The 21,352-nt window shown below is 52.3% G+C and overlaps 1 protein-coding gene across 1 annotated transcript in view; it reads right to left on the bottom strand.

Moving 5' to 3' along the window:
- The window catches only part of LOC121292527 (serine/threonine-protein kinase Nek9), a 92,437-nt gene that overhangs the window by 25,607 nt on the left and 45,478 nt on the right, over window positions 1-21,352 (bottom strand). The window contains exons 15-22 of the mRNA XM_041214619.1: window positions 21,213-21,321; window positions 20,150-20,311; window positions 16,369-16,539; window positions 14,334-14,393; window positions 10,376-10,542; window positions 6,597-6,752; window positions 3,494-3,691; window positions 2,734-2,787 (exon numbers count right to left, since the gene is read on the bottom strand). Coding sequence (XP_041070553.1) covers window positions 2,734-2,787; window positions 3,494-3,691; window positions 6,597-6,752; window positions 10,376-10,542; window positions 14,334-14,393; window positions 16,369-16,539; window positions 20,150-20,311; window positions 21,213-21,321 — 1,077 coding nt within the window. The remainder of the gene's footprint in view (window positions 1-2,733; window positions 2,788-3,493; window positions 3,692-6,596; window positions 6,753-10,375; window positions 10,543-14,333; window positions 14,394-16,368; window positions 16,540-20,149; window positions 20,312-21,212; window positions 21,322-21,352) is intronic.

The following is a 21,352-nucleotide window of genomic DNA, read 5'->3' as shown; positions in this document are numbered from 1 at the left end:
GACCCCGACACAGACACTGACCCCGACACCCGTAGACACTGACCCCGACACAGACACTGACCCCGACACCCGGAGACACTGACCCTGACACCCGGAGACACTGACCCCGACACAGACACTGACCCCGACACCCGGAGACACTGACCCCGACACAGACACTGACCCCGACACCCGGAGACACTGACCCCGACACCCGGAGACACTGACCCCGACACCCGGAGACACTGACCCCGACACAGACACTGACACCGACACAGACACTGACCCCGACACAGACACTGACCCCGTCACCCGGAGACACTGACCCCGACACAGACACTGACCCCGACACAGACACTGACCCCGACACCCGGAGACACTGACCCCGACACCCCGGAGACACTGACCCCGACACAGACACTGACCCCGACACAGACACTGACCCCGACACCCAGAGACAATGACCCCGACACAGACACTGACCCCGACACCCGGAGACACTGACCCCGACACCCGGAGACACTGACCCCGACACCCGGAGACACTGACCCCGACACCCGGAGACACTGACCCCGACACAGACACTGACCCCGACACCCGGAGACACTGACCCCGACACAGACACTGACCCCGACACAGACACTGACCCCGACACCCGGAGACACTGACCCCGACACAGACACTGACCCCGACACAGACACTGACCCCGACACCCGGAGACACTGACCCCGACACCCCGGAGACACTGACCCCGACAGACACTGACCCCGACACAGACACTGACCCCGACACCCAGAGACACTGAGCCCGACACAGACACTGACCCCGACACCCGGAGACACTGACCCCGACACAGACACTGACCCCGACACCCGGAGACACTGACCCCGACACAGACACTGACCCCGACAGAGACACTGACCCCGACACAGACACTGACCCCGACACCCGGAGACACTGACCCCGACACAGACACTGACCCCGACACCCCGGAGACACTGACCCCGACACAGACACTGACCCCGACACCCAGAGACACTGACCCCGACACCCGGAGACACTGACCCCGACACCCGGAGACACTGACCCCGACACAGACACTGACCCCGACACAGACACTGACCCCGACACCCGGAGACACTGACCCCGACACAGACACTGACCCCGACACTGACACTGACCCCGACACTGACACTGACCCCGACAAGACACTGACCCCAACACCCGGAGACACTGACCCCGACACAGACACTGACCCCGACACCCGGAGACACTGACCCCGACACAGACACTGACCCCGACACCCAGAGACACTGACCCCGACACAGACACTGACCCCGACACAGACACTGACCCCGACACCCGGAGACACTGACCCCGACACAGACACTGACCCCGACACAGACACTGACCCCGACACAGACACTGACCCCGACACCCGGAGACACTGACCCCGACACAGACACTGACCCCGACACCCGGAGACACTGACCCCGACACAGACACTGACCCCGACACCCGCAGACACTGACCCCGACACAGACACTGACCCCGACACCCGGAGACACTGACCCCGACACAGACACTGACCCCGACACAGACACTGACCCCGACACTGACCCCGACACAGACACTGACCCCAACACCCGGAGACGCTGACCCCGACACAGACACTGACCCCGACACCCGGAGACACTGACCCCGGCACAGACACTGACCCCGACACAGACACTGACCCCAACACAGACACTGACCCCGACACCCGGAGACACTGACCCCGACACAGACACTGACCCCGACACAGACACTGACCCCGACACAGACACTGACCCTGACACAGACACTGACCCCGACACCCGGAGACAATGACCCTGACATCCGGAGACACTGACCCCGACACCCGGAGACACTGACCCCGACACAGACACTGACCCCGACACCCGGAGACACTGATCCCGACACAGACACTGACTTCGACACAGACACTGACCCTGACACCCGGAGACACTGACCCCGACACAGACACTGACCCCGACACCCCGGAGACACTGACCCCGACACAGACACTGACCCCGACACAGACACTGACCCCGACACCCGGAGACACTGACCCCGACACCCGGAGACACTGAGCCCGACACCCGGAGACACTGAACCCGACACCCGGAGACACTGACCCTGACACAGACACTGACCCCGACACCCAGAGACACTGACCCCGACACAGACACTGACCCCGACACAGACACTGACCCCGACACCCGGAGACACTGACCCCGACACAGACACTGACCCCGACACAGACACTGACCCCGACACCCGGAGACACTGACCCCGACACCCGGAGACACTGACCCCAACACAGACACTGACCCCGACACCCGGAGACACTGACCCCGACACAGACACTGACCCCGACACCCGCAGACACTGACCCCGACACAGACACTGACCCCGACCCCGGAGACACTGACCCCGACACAGACACTGACCCCGACACAGACACTGACCCCGACACTGACCCCGACACAGACACTGACCCCAACACCCGGAGACGCTGACCCCGACACAGACACTGACCCCGACACCCGGAGACACTGACCCCGGCACAGACACTGACCCCGACACAGACACTGACCCCAACACAGACACTGACCCCGACACCCGGAGACACTGACCCCGACACAGACACTGACCCCGACACAGACACTGACCCTGACACAGACACTGACCCTGACACCTGGAGACACTGACCTGTCTCTCCAAATAGTCAATCGTTTCCTCTTTCTTTGTCAGGTTTTCTTGTAACTGTCAAAAAAAACACAAAAATGAGGTTTCAGTGAGGGACATAAAACTGGAAATTATTCCGCAAGCCCCAGCAATAAATACCCGCACCACTCCCATTACCCCCTGCCTCAGGGGTCCCAACCCCACCATTATCCGCACCACCACCCCCCCCCCCCCCCAACCCAGGTGACCCTTGCTCCCACCCCTGCCAACATCTTCAGGGACCCCGGCCCCTTCCTTTGCCCTCGGTGACCCTGTATCTTCTATCTCCGCTCCCCGCCTTGCCCCCGCATCCTTGGGGATCCCCACCCCTCCCTGGAAATCTCCCCTCCCAAGCCCCGAGGATCTTCATCCAGTGACCCACCTTCAGCAATGTGGAGACTATCCCCAGCCTTGCGAACCCCCTCCCACCCCCAGTGAAGCACCCACACCCCACTCTCTCTCTGTCTGTCTTCTATGTCAGGACTTTTCACCTAGAGATGTGTACAGGAGGCAGGGGTGAGACAGAGAGATGGACAGGGAGAGAGGGATTTTTACCATTTGAATTCTCACATACTTATTTCTGATTTGAAATATTAATGGGTGTAAACATCCCATGTGACCTGAGTCATGTTTTGTGGCTGGTGTGCTCTTTTATGTTCATTTCTAAAGATCAAAAAGTTCAAAATACACTGCACAATCTTTACCGTTCACTAGACGGTAAAGTGAAAACGAACCAGCTCCTTACCCGAGACATTGCTTCCACTTCCTTGCTTAGCCTCTGGATCACGGCACTGAGCACTTCCCTCTCCTGCTGCTCGCTCTGTTGTTGAGTCAAACACTGAGTCAGCATCTCCTGCAGCCTCCTCAACTCACCTTGCACATAACTGCAAAGGCACGGTGACTTAGCAAAGCAGGCACAATCCTCCATGTCAGGACTTTTCACCTAGAGATGTACAGTAGGCAGGGGTGAGACAGAGAGATGGACAGACAAGCAGAGAGAGTCAGAGAGAGTGTCAGAGAGTCAGAGAGAGAGAGAGAGAGAGAGTCAGAGAGAGTGTCAGACAGAGTCAGAGAGAGAGAAAGTCAGAGTGTCAGAGAGAGTCAGAGAGAGAGAGAGAGAGTCAGAGAGAGTCAGAGAGAGTCAGAGAGAGAGAGAGAGTCAGAGAGAGTCAGAGAGAAAGTCAGAGAGAGAGTCAGAGAGAGAGTCAGAGAGAGAGTCAGAGAGAGAGTCAGAGAGAGAGAGAGTCAGAGAGAGTGTCAGAGAGAGAGAGAGAGAGAGAGTCAGAGAGAGTCAGAGAGAGAGAGAGAGTCAGAGAGAGAGAGAGGGCGAGAGGCAGGGAGGGCAACAGAGAGAGAGAGAGAGAGAGAGAGAGGTAGGAAAAGAAATTAACAACAAATTGAATAACAGAAGTTGGTGTTCCACTCAGTAACTCAGCACACACTGTGAAATGATCCTGCTTGTCTTAGTGCGTTTATTGCTGGACCCTTAACAGGAAACTGTAAATTCACAGATGTTTTGACGAGACTGGTGCACCTTCTCATCCAGATGTACAAGTTCCTGCTGCATCACACCAAAGATGATCAAAGGAATTATTCTTGGTGTCCTGACCTCCTCCTTCTATGGCAGGCCCTCAGAATCGAGCATAACTTGCTTCCACTCTAGTTCCATGGGTTCTGGGATGGCTGGTAAGTCCAATACATGATCTGCAGATTCTGCCAGATGTGGGGCAGGTGATGCAGAATGTGGTGCCTGGAGGTTTGTGCATTCTCTCGGATGCCTTGACTTCTCCTCTACGTATTGTCTCGATGTGTTCAGTGCCTCCACAAATAAACCTCCATTTGTAAGTGCTCTACTCAGAACTCAGTCCTGGTAGAATCTCCCAGGGGGGCAGTGGAAACACTTTCGGGGTGTCCTCAAAGCTTCTCTGATGAGGTCAAATATCCTGCTGCAAACACCATGGGAAACCCTGGCTTGTGACCGACCAAAATGCAGAAATGGCCTGGCCAATTTTTATCCCTCGACTAACATATGTGGGATCTTGCTGTGCAAAGATACAAAACTTGTAAATTTTGATGTTCAAAGAGACTTGGGTGTGCTCATACACGGAACGCAGAAAGTTAGCATGCAGGTACAGCAAGCAATTAGGAAGGAAATTGCATGTTGGCCTTGACTGCAAGGGGATTGGAGGACAAGAATAAAGAATTCTTGCTCCAGTTGTACAGGGTTTTGGTGAGACACAGAGATAAAAACAAAAAACGCAGAACACCTGCGGTCTGTCCAGAAGACTGACCCAAACCTCCCTGTCGCTTGCCATTTTAACACTCCACCCTGCTCTCTTGCCCACTTGTCTGTCCTTGGCTTGCTGCATTGTTCCAGTGAAGCCCAACGCAAACTGGAGGAACCTCACCTCATCTTCCGACTAGGCACTTTACAGCCTTCCGGACTGAATATTGAATTCAACAACTTTAGGTTGTGAGCTCCCTACCCCATCCCCACCCCCTTTCTGTTTCCCCCTTCCTTTTGTTTTTTCCAATAATTTATATAGATTTTTCTTTTCCCACCTATTTCTATTATTTTTAAATCTTTTATGCCCCCCACCCCCACTAGAGCTATACCTTGAGTGCCCTACCATCCATTCTTAATTAGCACATTTGTTTAGATACTATCACCAACTTCAACACCTATGTGTTCTTTTGACTGTGACATCTTTTGATTATCTGCTTCTATCACTGCTTGCTTGTCCCTACAACCACAGTAGCCCCCTCCCCACTTCTCTCCCCCCACCCAACCCCCCACCTTAAACCAGCTTATATTTCACCCCTCTCCTAATATTCACTCAGTTCTGTTGAAGGGTCATGAGGACTCGAAACGTCAACTCTTTTCTTCTCCGCCGATGCTGCCAGACCCGCTGAGTTTTTCCAGGTAATTCTGTTTTTGGTGAGACACATCTGGAATACTGTGTGCAGTTTTGGTCTCCATATTTAAGAAAGGATATACTTGCATTGGGGGCATTAGGGCGAAGGTTCACTAGATTGGTCCCTGGGATGATGAGAGGCTGAGTAAATTGGGTTTATATTCTCTGGAGGTTAGAAGAACGAGAGGCGATCTCATTGAAACCTCCAAGATTCACAGGGTAGATACTGAGAGATTGTTTCCCCTGGGCGGAGAATCTAAAACATGGGGACACAGTCTCAGGATAAGGGGCTGATTATTTCGGGCTGAGATGAGGAGAAATTTCTTCACTCAAAGGGCTGAGTCTTTGGAATTCCCTATCCCAGAGGGTTGTGGATGCTCCATTGTTGAATATATTTCAGACTGGGACAGACAGGTTTTTGGTGTCTCCGGGAATTAAAGAATACGGGGAGTGGGGAGGGAAATGGAGTTGAAGCCCTAGATCAGCCATGATGGTATAGAATGCAGAGCAGGCTCGATGGGCTGAATGGTCTCCTCCTGTTCCTGTTTCTTATGTCCTTGTGTTTCTGAGGTGTGAAAGGTGCTTTGTTTCATGCACACTCCCTGTGGACAGCACAAAATAATGGAATCTTCTTGTTTCTCCTACTCCTTCCCTCCTTCCTACACCCTGAAACTCTCTCTTTTAAATTGCTCTTTCCCAGCACCCCAAACTGCAATGCTCCCTTCACTCATACAACCCATCTCACCGCCCCCCCAATCATTTCTGCCTGTCCTTGGAACAAAATCACTCCTAAATCCCAGTGGCTGCTGCCATGGAGTCATTAATAAATGGACCTCATATACAGGGTGAGCTGTGTGCCTGGACTGTTTGGAATGTCTCTGGGCTGGAACTGTTCCCCTCGTTCCCAGCTGAGGAATTGTATATGTTACTTACCGTGGGCAGCTTCCTATCCTCCGATTCGCCTGGTTGAATCGCTACAGTTTTCATTTCTTTAAGCTTCTCGTATGGAATCGTTTCCTGACAGGAAAAGGTCAGCAGCTTGTCTCCAGGAGTTTCTGGGATGGGGATAAACTCAGCATTCTCCAGTTCCTGGAAAACCAACAGGACACCACAATTAAATAAGCTTTGAGAGATCAGGGACACATTCATCTGCCCACGCATCCTTTGACACCATGTATACGCATGCACGTGTGCCAACCCCCCCAACACATACACACACACACACACAGGCAGACAGAGACACACACACACAGGCAGAGAGAGACACACACACACAGGCAGAGAGAGAGAGACACACACACACAAGCAGAGACACACACACACACAAGCAGAGACACACACACACAGGCAGAGAGAGACACACACACACAAGCAGAGAGAGACACACACACACAGGCAGAGAGAGACACACACACACACACACAGGCAGAGACGCACACAAGCAGAGACACACACACACACAGGCAGACACACACACAGAGGCAGAGACACACACAGAGGCAGAGACACACACACAAGCAGAGACACACACACAGGCAGAGACACACACAGGCAGAGACACACACAAGCAGAGAGACACACACACACACACACACACACACACACACACACACACACACACACAGGCAGACACACACACACAGACAGACACACACAAGCAGAGACACACACACACACACAGGCAGACACACACACACACAGGCAGACATATGCACAGGCACACACACAACACAGTATGCACCCAGGCCACCAGTATGCATTCACTTTTCTGGAAGATGTTGGAACCTCTCCCCTGTTTCAACCTTCTGCCATGGATTTCCCAGATTCTGATGTTTGTCACTCACATATGAACTCACACCATCTCCCACACCATTCAGCCATACCCCAGGAAACCGACCCTACATCACGGTCCTTCCCCCTCATAGCAACCATTGGTGCCTGGACAGCTGGTCAAACAGATCAACAGCCCCCGCGCGCACCATTCCCCATGTACGCACCATTCCCCATGTACGCACCATTCCCCATGTACGCACCATTCCCCTTGTGCGCACCATTCCCCTTGTGCGCACCATTCCCCTTGTGCGCACCATTCCCCTTGTGCGCACCATTCCCCTTGTGCGCACCATTCCCCTTGTGCGCACCATTCCCCATGTACTCACCATTCCCTATGCACGCACCATTCCCCATGCACGCACCATTCCCCATGCACGCACCATTCCCCATGCACGCACCATTCCCCATGTACTCACCATTCCCCATGTACTCACCATTCCCCATGCGCTCACCATTCCCCATGCGCGCACTATTCCCCATGCGCGCACCATTCCCCATGCGCGCACCATTCCCCATGCGCGCACCATTCTCCATGCGCGCACCATTCTCCATGCGCGTACCATTCTCCATGCGCGCACCATTCCCCATGCGCGCACCATTCCCCATGCGCGCACCATTCCCCATGCGCGCACCATTCCCCATGCGCGCACCATTCCCCATGCGCGCACCATTCCCCATGCGCGCACCATTCCCCATGCGTGCACCATTCCCCATGTACGCACCATTCCCCATGTACACACCATTCCCCATGTACACACCATTCCCTTCAAACATCTAGACACATGTCCATTCACAGGCAGAATCACCCAACCCAGGCCTGGAAGGGTATGGACAGGGTAAATAGTGAGAAACTATTCCCACTCAAGAGAGCTTCCTGAGGGGGTGGTAGAGGCAGGTTTGATCGAGGTATTCAAAAGGGAATTGGATAGCTACCGGAAAGATAGGATGTGCAAGGTTATGGGGATAAGGCGGGGGAGTGGCACTAGGTGGAATGCTCTTTCAAAGAGTCAGTGCAGACTTGATGGGCCAAATGGCCTCCTGCACTGTAAAGATTCTTTGCATGCCTCACCCAGGAAATCCAAACACCAGCGACAGAGGAGGGAGTGTGGCGCGAGGTAAATTGCTCTAACAGCTGGCACGGACATAGCAGGCCAAATGGCCAACACAGCCCAATACAAAACAATTGTCAAACAAGTTTTCATGACCATTGCTGACTAGGCCAACATTTATTGCCCATCCCCTAGTTGCCCCTTGAGAAGGTGGTGGTGAGCTGCCTTTTTGAGCTGCTGCAGTCCATGTGGTGTAGGTACACCCACAGTGCTGTTAGGGAGGGAGTTCCAGGATTCTGACTCAGCGACAGTGAAGGAGCTGTACCCACAACGCCCACACACACAAATAGGGTACACACACCCCCCCATCCCTACACACATCCCCCCATCCCTACACACACCCCTACACACACACACCCCCATCCCTACACACGCACACATCCATCCCTACACACACACGCACACATCCATCCCTACACACACACCCCTACACACACACACCCCCATCCCTACACACACACCCCCATCCCTACACACGCACACATCCATCCCTACACACACACCCCTACACACACACCCCCCCATCCCTACACACGCACACATCCATCCCTACACACACCCCTACACAAGCACCCCCATCCCTACACATACCCCTACACACGCACCCCCATCCCTACACACACCCCTACACACATCCATCCCTACACACACCCCTACACACACGCACACATCCATCCCTACTCACACCCCCCCATCCCTACACACGCACACATCCATCCCTACACACACCCCTACACACATGCACCCCCATCCCTACACACACCCCTACACACACACACCCCCACCCCTACACACACACACATCCATCCCTACACACACACCCCTACACACACACACCCCCACCCCTACACACACCCCTGCACACGCACACATCCATCCCTACACACACACACCCCTACACACACACACCCCCAGCCCTACACACACCCCTACACACGCACACATCCATCCCTACACACACGCACCCCCACCCCTACACACACGCACCCCCATCCCTACACACACCCCTGCACATGCACCCCCATCCCTAGACACACCCTTACACACGCACACATCCATCCCTACACACACCCCTACACATGCATACATCCATCTCTACACACGCACACATCCATCCCTACACACACACCCCTACACGCACGCCCCCCACAGACACACAGTCACCCCTACACACACCACACCCACCCCTACAGACACACACACCACACCCTACACACATACCCACCCTCACCTGTGCACACCTCACCCACCCTCCCCTACACACACACACCACCCCACCTGTGCGGACACACACCACACCCACCCCTACACACACACCCACTCGTACGCACACACACGCACCCTCCCCTACACACACACACCCCGGCCTACACTCTCCCTTGCACACACACCCACACCTACACACCCACCCCTACAGACACACACACACAGTAACCACTAAACACACAGGCACATGCACACACCCACCACTACACACATACCCACCCCCACCTGTACACATGCACACACACCCACCCTCCCCTACACACACACACCCCCTCCACCCCTACCCACCCACCCACCCCTCCTGATGCACCTACACACATGGCGAGACTCAATGGACAGTGATCACTGCAGGAATACTAACCCCAGCAAACTCTGGTGATTCTCCTGCTGCCCAGCTAAAGTGAACAGGCTCAGCAAAGCGCTGACATTAAACATGGAGTTTTCCTCTACACTCTCTTATCCCATGCACTGATATTTCAACCCACTCCTACTGTGAGTGATCACCTGTAAAAGCCACTCGGGACAGGAGCTCTCTGTTAGATTACTGGAAGACTTGAGTGGATTTAACGTTCCAATTCCTCGCTTGTCCTCTGCTGTTCTTTTCATGCCGTTTTGTCCATCATCATCCTGCTCATTTCTGAAATCGTCCTCCACTGTCGAGCTCTGTGGAACTGGACAGACACCAGGAGGGTCAGGTACAAAGAGCGGTGTGGACAGTGGACAGCAAACAACCAGGAGCAAATACACTGATCTCAACATAAAATACCCTGTACCCAACTCCCACACACTCCTTCTCTCGTGTGTGAGCTCTCTCTCCCTCTCTCACACGCGCTCTCTCTCCCTCTCTCACACGCGCTCTCTCTCCCTCTCTCACACGCGCTCTCTCTCCCTCTCTCACACGCGCTCTCTCCCTCTCTCATACGCGCTCTCTCTCCCTCCCTCACACGCGCTCTCTCCCTCCCACACGCTCTCTCTCCCTCCCTCACACGCGCTCTCTCTCCCTCCCTCACACGCGCTCTCTCTCCCTCCCTCACACGCGCTCTCCCTCCCTCACACGCGCTCTCTCTCCCTCCCTCACACGCGCTCTCTCTCCCTCTCTCACACGCGCTCTCTCTCCCTCTCTCACACGCGCTCTCTCTCCCTCTCACACGAGTGCTTTATCTCTCTCTCACATGCGCTCTCTCTCCCTGTCGCGCGCACACTCTCTCTCTCTCTTTCGCATACCAAACAGCATAAGCAGCAAGTGATAGACAGGGCTAAGCGATCCCACAACCAACGGGTCAGATCTAAGCTCTGCAGTCCTGCCACATGCAGTTGTGAATGGTGGTGGACAATTAAACAACTCACTGGAGGAGGAGGCTCCACAAATATTCCCATCCTCAATGATGGGGGAGCCCAACACATCAGCGCAAAAGATAAGGATGAAGCATTAGCAACAATCTTCAGCCAGAAGTGCCAAGTGGATGATCCATCTCGGCCTCCTCCAGAGGTCCCCAGCATCACATATGCCAGTCTTCAGCCAATTAGATTCACTCCACATGATATCAAGAAACAGCTGAAGGCACTGGATACTGCAAAGGCTATGGACCCTGACAATATTCCAGCAATAGTACTGAAGACTTGTGCTCCAGAACTTGCTGCGCCCCTAGCTAAGCTGTCCCAGTACAGCTACAACACTGGCATCTACCCGGCTATGTGGGAAATTGCCCAGGAATGTCCTGTACACAAAAAGCAGGACAAATCCAACCCAGCCAATTCCCGCCCCATCAGTCTACTCTCCATCATCAATAAAGTGATGGAAGGGGTCATCAACAGGGCTATCAAGCGGCACTTGCTTAGCAATAACCAGCTCACTGATGCCCAGTTTGAGTTCCGCCAGGACCACTCACCTCCTGACCTCATTACAGCCTTGGTTCAAACATAGACAAAGGAGCTGAACTCCAGAGGTGAGGTGAGAGTGACTGCCCTTGACATCAAGGCAGCATTTGACCGAGTGTGACATCAAGGAGCCCTAGCAAAACTGGAGTCAATGGGAATCAGGGTGAAAACTCTCCACTGGTTGGAGTCATACCCAGCACAAAGGAAGATGGTTGTGGATGTTGGAGGTCAGTCATCTCAGTTCAGGACATCATTGCAGGAGTTCCTCAGGGTAGTGTCCTCGGCCCAACCATCATCAGCTGCTTCATCGATGACCTTCCTTCCATCATAAGGTCAGAAGTGGGGATGTTCGCTGATGATTGCACAATGTTCAGCACCATTCGCAACTCCTCACATACTGAAGCAGTCCATGTCCAAATGCAGCAAGGCCTGGACAATATCCAGGTTTGGGCTGACAAGTGGCAAGTAACATTCACGCCACACAAGTGTCAGGTAATGACCATCTCCAACAAAAGAGAATCCAATCATCACCTCTTGATGTACAATGGCATTACCATCACTGAATCCCCCACTATCAACATCCTGGGTGGGGTGGGGGAGGTTAACATTGACCAAAATCTCAACTGGACTAACCATATAAATACTTTGGCTACAAAAGCAGGTCAGAGGCTAGGCATTGTGCAATGAGTAACTCACCTCCTGGTTCCCCAAAGCCTGTCCACCATCGACAAGGCTAACCCTAACCATGTCAAGGGCAACTAGGGATGGGCAATAAATGCTGGCCCAGCCAGTGAAACCCACATCCCATGAATGAATTCAAAAGAACATGTGATGGAACACTCTTCACTTGCCTGGATGAGTGCAGCTCCCACGACACTCAAGAAGCTTGACACCATCCAGGACAAAGCAGCCCGCTTTATTGGCACCACATCCACAAACATTCACTCCCTCCACCACTGATGCACAGTAGCAGCGTGTGTACCATCTACAAGATGCATTGCAGGAACTCACCAGGGCTCTTTAGGCAGCATCTTCCAAACCCACGACCACTACCACCTAGGACAAGGGCAGCAGATACATGGGAACACCATCACCTGCAAGTTCCCCTCCAAGTCACACACAGCATCTTGGAAATATATCGCCGTTCCTTCACTGTCGCTGGGTCAAAATCCTGGAACTCCCTCCCTAACAGCACTGTGGGTGTACCTACACCACATGGACTGCAGCGGTTCAAGAAGGCAGCTCACCACCACCTTCTCAAGGGGCAACTAAGGATGGGCAATAAATGCTGGCCCAGCCAGCGACATCAAATCCCATGAACGAATTATTAAAAACAAACACACTTTCACTCACACACACACATACTCTCTCTCTCAATGGGACTCCAACCCACCTCAATAACCCCTTACATCGTTGAACATCTCCTCCTCCCTTCCCTCAGTCTCTTCCAGTTTATTTTGATGCACACTGAAATGATTGCTTTTTCCGAGTATTTACACATCTCAGCACAAGGTCGCGTGAACTGTCACAGCCAATGGTCAGGGGATAGGAGCTGTGAGTTCCGGGTGGATAGGGTGGAGCATGGTTTGCAGAGGGAGGGGGAGGCAGTTGGGGTGGGTGTGCTGGAATGGGGGTGGGTTTGGAAGAGGGTGGGCTGCGAGGGGGGTGGGTTTGGAGGAGGGTGGGCTGAGATTGAGGTGAGGGTTGGAGGGGGGTGGGCTGAGATTGAGGTGAGGGTTAGAGGGGGTGGGCTGAGATTGAGGTGGGTTTGGAGGGGGGTGGGCTGAGATTGAGGTGGGGGTTAAAGGGGCTGGGGTGGGGGTTAGAGGGGCTGGGGTGGGGGTTAGAGGTGTTGGAATTGCCTCCTATGCAGAGGCTGTAAACTCTATAAGCCTTACAGTTACTGAGCAGGTGTTTGGCTTCTAACCTTGGCATCATTTGATGTTTACAATTGATTTATTTATATTACAACGTGGTTAAAACATATTCAAACCTATTCTAACATACAAAATACAGAAGCGACTAACTATGCTAGATAATGACTAGTTCTAACTTGTGAATGTGATCTACACCCCTACTGAACCCTGTATTTATAAACAGTGACTTAATTCTGGAGCATCAGATCCTCTATATAAACAAATAATATCACCCAGCATCAAAAGCTTAACAATGAAGGAGGCAGTTACAGCCACAGACACACTGCAACATGTGCAGCTTAACACACGTGTACTGAGAGATGCAGGCAGGGCAACATAACCACTGTGACACTTGCACTGCAACATACACACAACATGTGCATGATGACAGACATGTATTGTGTCCAAGCTGACTCGCCAGTCACTCCCAGCCCCCACTCTACCCAAAGGTCTATCCAATTTCCTTTTGAAATCATGAATCGTCTCCACTTCCACCACCCTCAGAAACAACATGTTCCACGTCTTTACCACTCGCTGCATAAAAACAGTCTTCCTCCTCACACTCTTTCTGCATCTTTCGCCCAAAATCTGAAATCTGTGCCCCCTGGTTCTTGCACCATTAGGTAATGGGAACATCTAACAATGTAGCCGTGATCCGTCTCACTCACCAGCTCCAATAGACAGGCCACTGCTGTTCGATCGAATGGTTTTCGATGCGAGCACAATCTCTGGAATAACAAGAGCATAAAGTTTGTTTCTGCAACTTGTTTAGTACAGGAACAGGTTAGGAACTTGTCAAAGCAACTAGAGTCAGGGCGCAGAGACTCGAGAACAGTGGGCATTCCAACATTGGCCGCACCAGTCAGTTTACCTTTGAAAAACAGGGATCTTTCTGCTACAAGTTCCCCACACTCCGAGTCAGCACCTTCAGGAGAGGAGGGGGACCTGTACCCCAGTGAGAATCAGCACCTTCAGGAGAGGAGGGGGACCTGTACCCCAGTGAGAGTCAGCATCTTCAGGAGAGGAGGGGGACCTGTACCCCAGTGAGAGTCAGCACCTTCAGGAGAGGAGGGGACCTGTACCCCAGTGAGAGTCAGCAACTTCAGGAGAGGAGGGCGACCTGTACCCCAGTGAGAGTCAGCACCTTCAGGAGAGGAGGGGGACCTGTACCCCAGTGAGAGTCAGCACCTTCAGGAGAGGAGGGGGACCCTGTACCCCAGTGAGAGTCAGCACCTTCAGGAGAGGAGGGGGACCTGTACCCCAGTGAGAGTCAGCACCTTCAGGAGAGGAGGGGGACCTGTACCCCAGTGAGAGTCAGCACCTTCAGGAGAGGAGGGGAACCTGTACCCCAGTGAGAGTCAGCACCTTCAGGAGAGGAGGGGACCCTGTACCCCAGTGAGAGTCAGCACCTTCAGGAGAGGAGGGGACCTGTACCCCAGTGAGAGTCAGCACCTTCAGGAGAGGAGGGGGACCTGTACCCCAGTGAGAGTCAGCACCTTCAGGAGAGGAGGGGACCTGTACCCCAGTGAGAGTCAGTACCTTCAGGAGAGGAGGGCGACCTGTACCCCAGTGAGAGTCAGCACCTTCAGGAGAGGAGCGGGACCTGTACCCCAGTGAGAGTCAGCACCTTCAGGAGAGGAGGGGACCTGTACCCCAGTGAGAGTCAGCACCTTCAGGAGAGGAGGTGGACCCTGTACCCCAGTGAGAGTCAGCATCTTCAGGAGAGGAGGGGGACCTGTACCCCAGTGAGAGTCAGCATCTTCAGGAGAGGAGGGGGACCTGTACCCCAGTGAGAGTCAGCACCTTCAGGAGAGGAGGGGACCTGTACCCCAGTGAGAGTCAGTACCTTCAGGAGAGGAGGGGGACCTGTACCCCAGTGAGAGTCAGCACCTTCAGGAGAGGAGGGGACCCGTACCCCAGTGAGAGTCAGCAACTTCAGGAGAGGAGGGGGACCCGTACCCCAGTGAGAGTCAGCACCTTCAGGAGAGGAGGGGACCTGTACCCCAGTGAGAGTCAGCACCTTCAGGAGAGGAGGGGGACCTGTACCCCAGTGAGAGTCAGCACCTTCAGGAGAGGAGGGGACCTGTACCCCAGTGAGTCAGTATCTTCAGGAGAGGAGGGGACCCGTACCCCAGTGAGTCAGTATCTTCAGGAGAGGAGGGGACCCGTACCCCAGTGAGTCAGTATCTTCAGGAGAGGAGGGGACCCGTACCCCAGTGAGAGCACCTTCAGGAGGAGAGGGGACCTGTACCCCAGTGAGAGCACCTTCAGGAGAGGAGGGGGACCTGTATCCCAGTGAGAGTCAGCACCTTCAGGAGAGGAGGGGGACCTGTATCCCAGTGAGAGTCAGCACCTTCAGGAGAGGAGGGGACATGTACCCCAGTGAGAGTCAGCACCTTCAGGAGAGGAGGGGACCTGTACCCCAGTGAGAGTCAGTACCTTCAGGAGAGGAGGGGGACCTGTACCCCAGTGAGAGTCAGCACCTTCAGTAGGGGAAAGGGCCTGTTTGGGGCTTGGAGGGATACTGTGGAGATTTATCTAAGTGGTGGCAAGTGTGTCAGAATTTTCATCCAGTTTAAAAGGCTCACTCCTACTGGATGGTTTTGGGGCTGGCTTTGTTGCTGGTGTTTTGTTTTACTTTCAGAGAATTCCAACACTTTCAAGCATCAAGATGATCGTCAAGGAGCTTCGCAGCATACTCACCAGCAATGAGAATGGTGTGCCAGCCATGACAGGACAAGTCCGAGACATTGTGAAGGGAACCGAAAATCGGCCGAGGCCAGGAGGTGCAGATTTCAGAACCAAAACCTTTCTCTGTGGCTGTCATTCCCAAGCGGCCATTCCCACCATTACCCCAGGCAAAGATCTGGTTATCTGGCAAAGACAGACAGAGGTGCTCCAGACATGACAACAAGACTGTCCTGAATGGACCAGAGTATTCAAAGTCAACAGTTTCACAGATAAGCTCTTACTTAGGGCAATGAAAAGCTTTATTCATTCAATTTGAATACAAATACCCTGAAAATCACTGCTCCCCTTGACAACTCACTTCACAACTGATGGAGCTCAATCAGGAACAGCAGATTGTTGTGTCATGGGGTATAAGGGGCAGAGGTAGTTGAGAAGTTAAAAATTAGATTAGCATATAGAATGGAAATCATATAACAAGATAACGGGTGTGTCATTAAGCAACAAAGCACTGGATAAGGAATAGTGCTGCACCTTGAAACTCTGCCCAAAGAAGGACCTTGACTGTAGCTCTTTAGAAAAATAGCTTGGCTGAGACACAGCTATGTAACTTTCACAGAGAAAACTGACAGGTAAGTAAATAAAAAACAGACATATAAAGTGAAGATCACAGAATCACAGTGCAGAAGAGACCCTTCGGCCCATCGAGTCTGCACTGACACGTGAGAAACACCTGACCTACCTACCTAATCCCATTTACCAGCACTTGGCCCATAGCCTTGAATGTTATGATGTGCCAAGTGCTCATCCAGGTACTTTTTAAAGGATGTGAGGCAACCCGCCTCCACCACCCTCCCAGACAGCGCATTCCAGACCGTCACCACTCTCTGGGTAAAAAGGTTTCTCCTCACATCCCCCCTAAACCTCCTGCCCCTCACCTTGAACTTAGGTCCCCTTGTGACTGACCCTTCAACTAAGGGGAACAGCTGCTCCCTATCCACCCTGTCCATGCCCCTCATAATCTTGTACACCTCGATCAGGTCGCCCCTCAGTCTTCTCTGCTCCAACGCAAACAACCCAAGTCTATCCAACCTCTCTTCATAACTTAAATGTTTCATCCCAGGCAACATCCTGGTGAATCTCCTCTGCACCTCCTCCAGTGCAATCACATCCTTCCTATAATGTGGCGACCAGAACTGCACACAGTACTCCAGCTGTGGCCTCACCAAGGTTCTATACAACTCCTTGTCACTCCCTATATCAATTTGCTCAAGAACCTCGCAGGCTCTCTCCCCGAGTTCGATACCTTCATCCTCATTCTCTTGGGTGAAGACGGGTGTGAAGTATTCATTCAACACTCTAGCGATGTCCTCTGGCTCCACCCATAGATTGCCCCCTTGGTCCCTAATGGGCCCTACTCTTTCCCTGGTTATCCTCTTCCCATTGATATACTTATAGAATATCTTGGGATTTTCCCTACTTTTACCAGCCAGAGCTTTCTCATATCCCTCTTTGCTCTCCTAATTACTTTCTTAAGCTCCACCCTGCACTTTCTGTACTCCACTAATGCCTCTGCTGATTTGCTTCCCTTGTACCTGCTAAAAGCCTCTCTTTTCCTTCTCATCGTAACCTGAATATCTCTGGTCATCCATGGTTCTCTGGGCTTGTTACTCCTTCCTATCACCCTAGAGGGAACATGTTGAGCCTGTACCCTCCCTATTTCCTTTTTGAACACCCCCCACTGCTCCTCTGTAGATTTCCCCACAAGTAGCTGTTCCCAGTCTACCTTGGCCAGATCCTGCCTTATTTTACTAAAATCCACTCTCCCCCAGTCCAAAACATCTTTTTGCAACTTGTCAATTTCTTTGTCCATAACAAGCTTAAGCTGTACCATGTTGTGGTCGCTATCGCTAAAATGCTCTCCCACCACCACCTCAGCCACCTGTTCGGCTTCAGTCCCCAGAATTAGGTCCAGCAATGCACCGTCCCTTGTTGGACCCTCTACATATTGACCTAAAAAGTTCTCCTGTGCACAGTTCAAGAAATCCACTCTATCCAAGCTCTTAACACTATGTCTGTCCCAATTAATGTTGGGAAAGTTGAAATCACCTAATGTAATTACCCTATTGTTATTGTTTTTACACACCTCCACAAATTGTTCACATATTTGCTCCTCAATTTCCCACTGACTATCTGGGGGTCTATAATAAACACCTAACAATGTGGCTGCCCCTTTTTTATTCCTAAGCTCTACCCACAAAGCTTCATCCGATGCCCCCTCCAAGATATAATCTCTCCTTACTGCAGTAACTGACTCCTTAACTAATAATGCAATGCCTCCTCCTCTTTTACCCCCTCCCCTGTCTCACCTGAAGATTCTATATCCCGGAATGTTGAGCTGCCAATCCTGCCCTTCCCTCAACCATGTCTCAGTGATGGCTATTGTATCACAAATCCACATGTCAATCTTCACCGTTTTATCTGTAATACTCCTGGCATTAAAGTAGAGGCCATCCAGCCTTGCCTTACTGCCTTGAAACTTAATGCAGCTGTACTCCCTCTGACTTGATTGTTTTACTGCATTATGATGTGTCCCCTCTCCCTGCCGAATTAGTCCCCTCCCAACAGCACTAGCAAGGATGTTAGTCCCACTCTGGTTCAGATGTAGACCGTCCTGCTTGTACAGGTCCCACCTTCCCCAGAGACAGTCCCAGTGATCCAGGAATCTAAAACCCTCCCTCCTGCACCAACTCTTAAGCCACATATTCATCTGTGCTATTCTCCTACTTCTGAGCTCGCTATCATGTGGCACTGGGAGTAATCCAGAGATTACAATCCGAGAGGTCCTGCTTTTCAGTCTACTGCCTAACTCCCTGAATTCTTGATGCAATACCTCATCCCTCTTTCTACCTATGTCATTGGTACCAACATGTACCATGACCTCTGTCTTATCACCCTCCCCCTTCAGGATGCCCTGCAGCCGTTCAGTGACATCCCAGACCCTGGCACCAGGGAGGCAACACACCATTCTGGAGTCACGTTGACGGCCACAGTAGTGCCTATCTGTTCCCCTGACTATAGAATCCCCTATTACTATTGCTCTTCCTCCCGTCCTGCAGACAGGCTGCTTGGCACATACAGGGTAACCTGTGTTTTAGATCAGCCACAGGGGATATGGAAGTTTACTGAAGAGCAAATTACCAAGTGAACGTTGGTGGAAAAGGGAGCCAGCCGAGGGACAGGGGGTAAATTCATGCTTGCTAAAGAAACAATAATGTAAAATGAGACATTTTCTGCTGTTAAGCTTATTCATGTTAAGATTAGAATGCATGCTTACAGTTATTGTATTCTATCTGTTCACCCTATTCTGCTCGAAAATGGCTTTTCGTGCTGAGAGAAAAAATAAAGTTATTGAACTTTACCACTTCAACTACATATGTCACCACTTAACTACTCGTCTTCTTAATGAGACACAGTTAGACCATACTAAATATCAGCTCCAAATGGCAGCCTAATGGTCCAACACTCAAGCTACAAACCCCTCTCAATGGGAGGCTGTAAGCAGCCCCTGTACATAACCAGCCCCTCTCAGTGGGGGGAACTGTAGCCAGCCCTTCAGTGTTGGGGGGGGTCTGTAACAAGCCCCTCAATGTTGAGGAGGCTGTAACCAGTCCATCACTCCAACAATCAAGATCCCACAGAACCGTACTGGGTTACTTGAATTTCAAAAAGTGTATTTATTTACTCAATCCTACAGACCACTCACACCTAACGCGCCACATTCGTTCGCATTTACCATCAGTAGATGCGATGGTGAATCCATCTCCACATGACACTCTAGTCACTTGCTTCCCTCCAAGAGCCCCAACCAGAACATTGATACCATCTCTCTTCTTGTAGTCTCCTACTCCAAGCTGTCCGTACTTGTTACAGCCAAACGTTAGCAGACGGCTTCGCTCTGAGTGCACAAGAAACAGCTCGAAATAACTCTGGCAATGGTACAATACCCAACTCTTAAAAAAACTCAATTTCTTTTACTCATTTATGGGATGTGGGTGTCACTGGCTGGGCCAGCATTTATTGCCCATCCCTAATTGCCCTTGAGAAGGTGGTGGTGAGCTGCCTTTTTGAACCACTGCAGTCCATGTGGTGTAGGTACACCCACAATGCTGTTAGGGAGGGAGTTCCAGGATTTTGACCCAGTGACAGTGAAGGAACAGCGATATATTTCCAAGTCAGGATGGTGAGTGGCTTGGAGGGGAACTTCCAGGTAGTGGCCTTCCCATCTATCTGCTGCCCTTGTCCTTCTAGATGAAAGCAGTCATGGGTTTGGAAGGTGCTGCCTAAGGAGCCTTGGTGAGTTTCTGCAGTGCATCTTGTAGACGGTACACACACTGCTGCTACTGTGCATCGATGGTGGAGGGAGTGAATGTTTGTGGAAGGGGTGTCAATCAAGCAGGCTGCTTTGTCCTGGATGGTGTGGACCTTCTTGAGTGTTGTTGGAGCTGCACTCATTCAGGCAAGTGGGGAGTATTCCATCACACTCCTGACTTGTGCCTTGTAGATGGTGGACAGGCTTTGGGGGGGGTCAGAGGTGAGTTACTCGTTGCACAATTCCTAGCCTCTGACCTGCTCTTGTAGGCACAGTATTTATATGGCTACTCCAGTTCAGTTTCTGGTCAATGGTAATCCCCAGGATGTTGATATCCATCTCTCTTACCCGCCAAGGATTTGCACAGGGCTGGGAGTGAGGGGCCTGAGCGAGGAGTACATTTGCAGGAATGGCAGATGAGGGTGGGGGTGCATGATTAAAACCCCCGAGAGTTCCGCAGCTCCTTCAGTCCCATGTCATCACTTACCGTCAATGGCTGCTGTGTGGGTCTTGCCAGAGGAAATGGTTTTGATTTTGTAAATGGCCAGCTGCTTGGACAGGGTCAGTGAGGTCATGTAGGGAACTTCTTGATCTGCCTGTGGAGAGAGAAAAATGCCTGGATGTTGT

The sequence above is a fragment of the Carcharodon carcharias genome, chromosome 20 (assembly GCF_017639515.1).
Source record: "Carcharodon carcharias isolate sCarCar2 chromosome 20, sCarCar2.pri, whole genome shotgun sequence".
Lineage (NCBI taxonomy): Eukaryota > Metazoa > Chordata > Chondrichthyes > Lamniformes > Lamnidae > Carcharodon > Carcharodon carcharias.
This window is presented reverse-complemented; position numbering and strand designations above follow the sequence as displayed.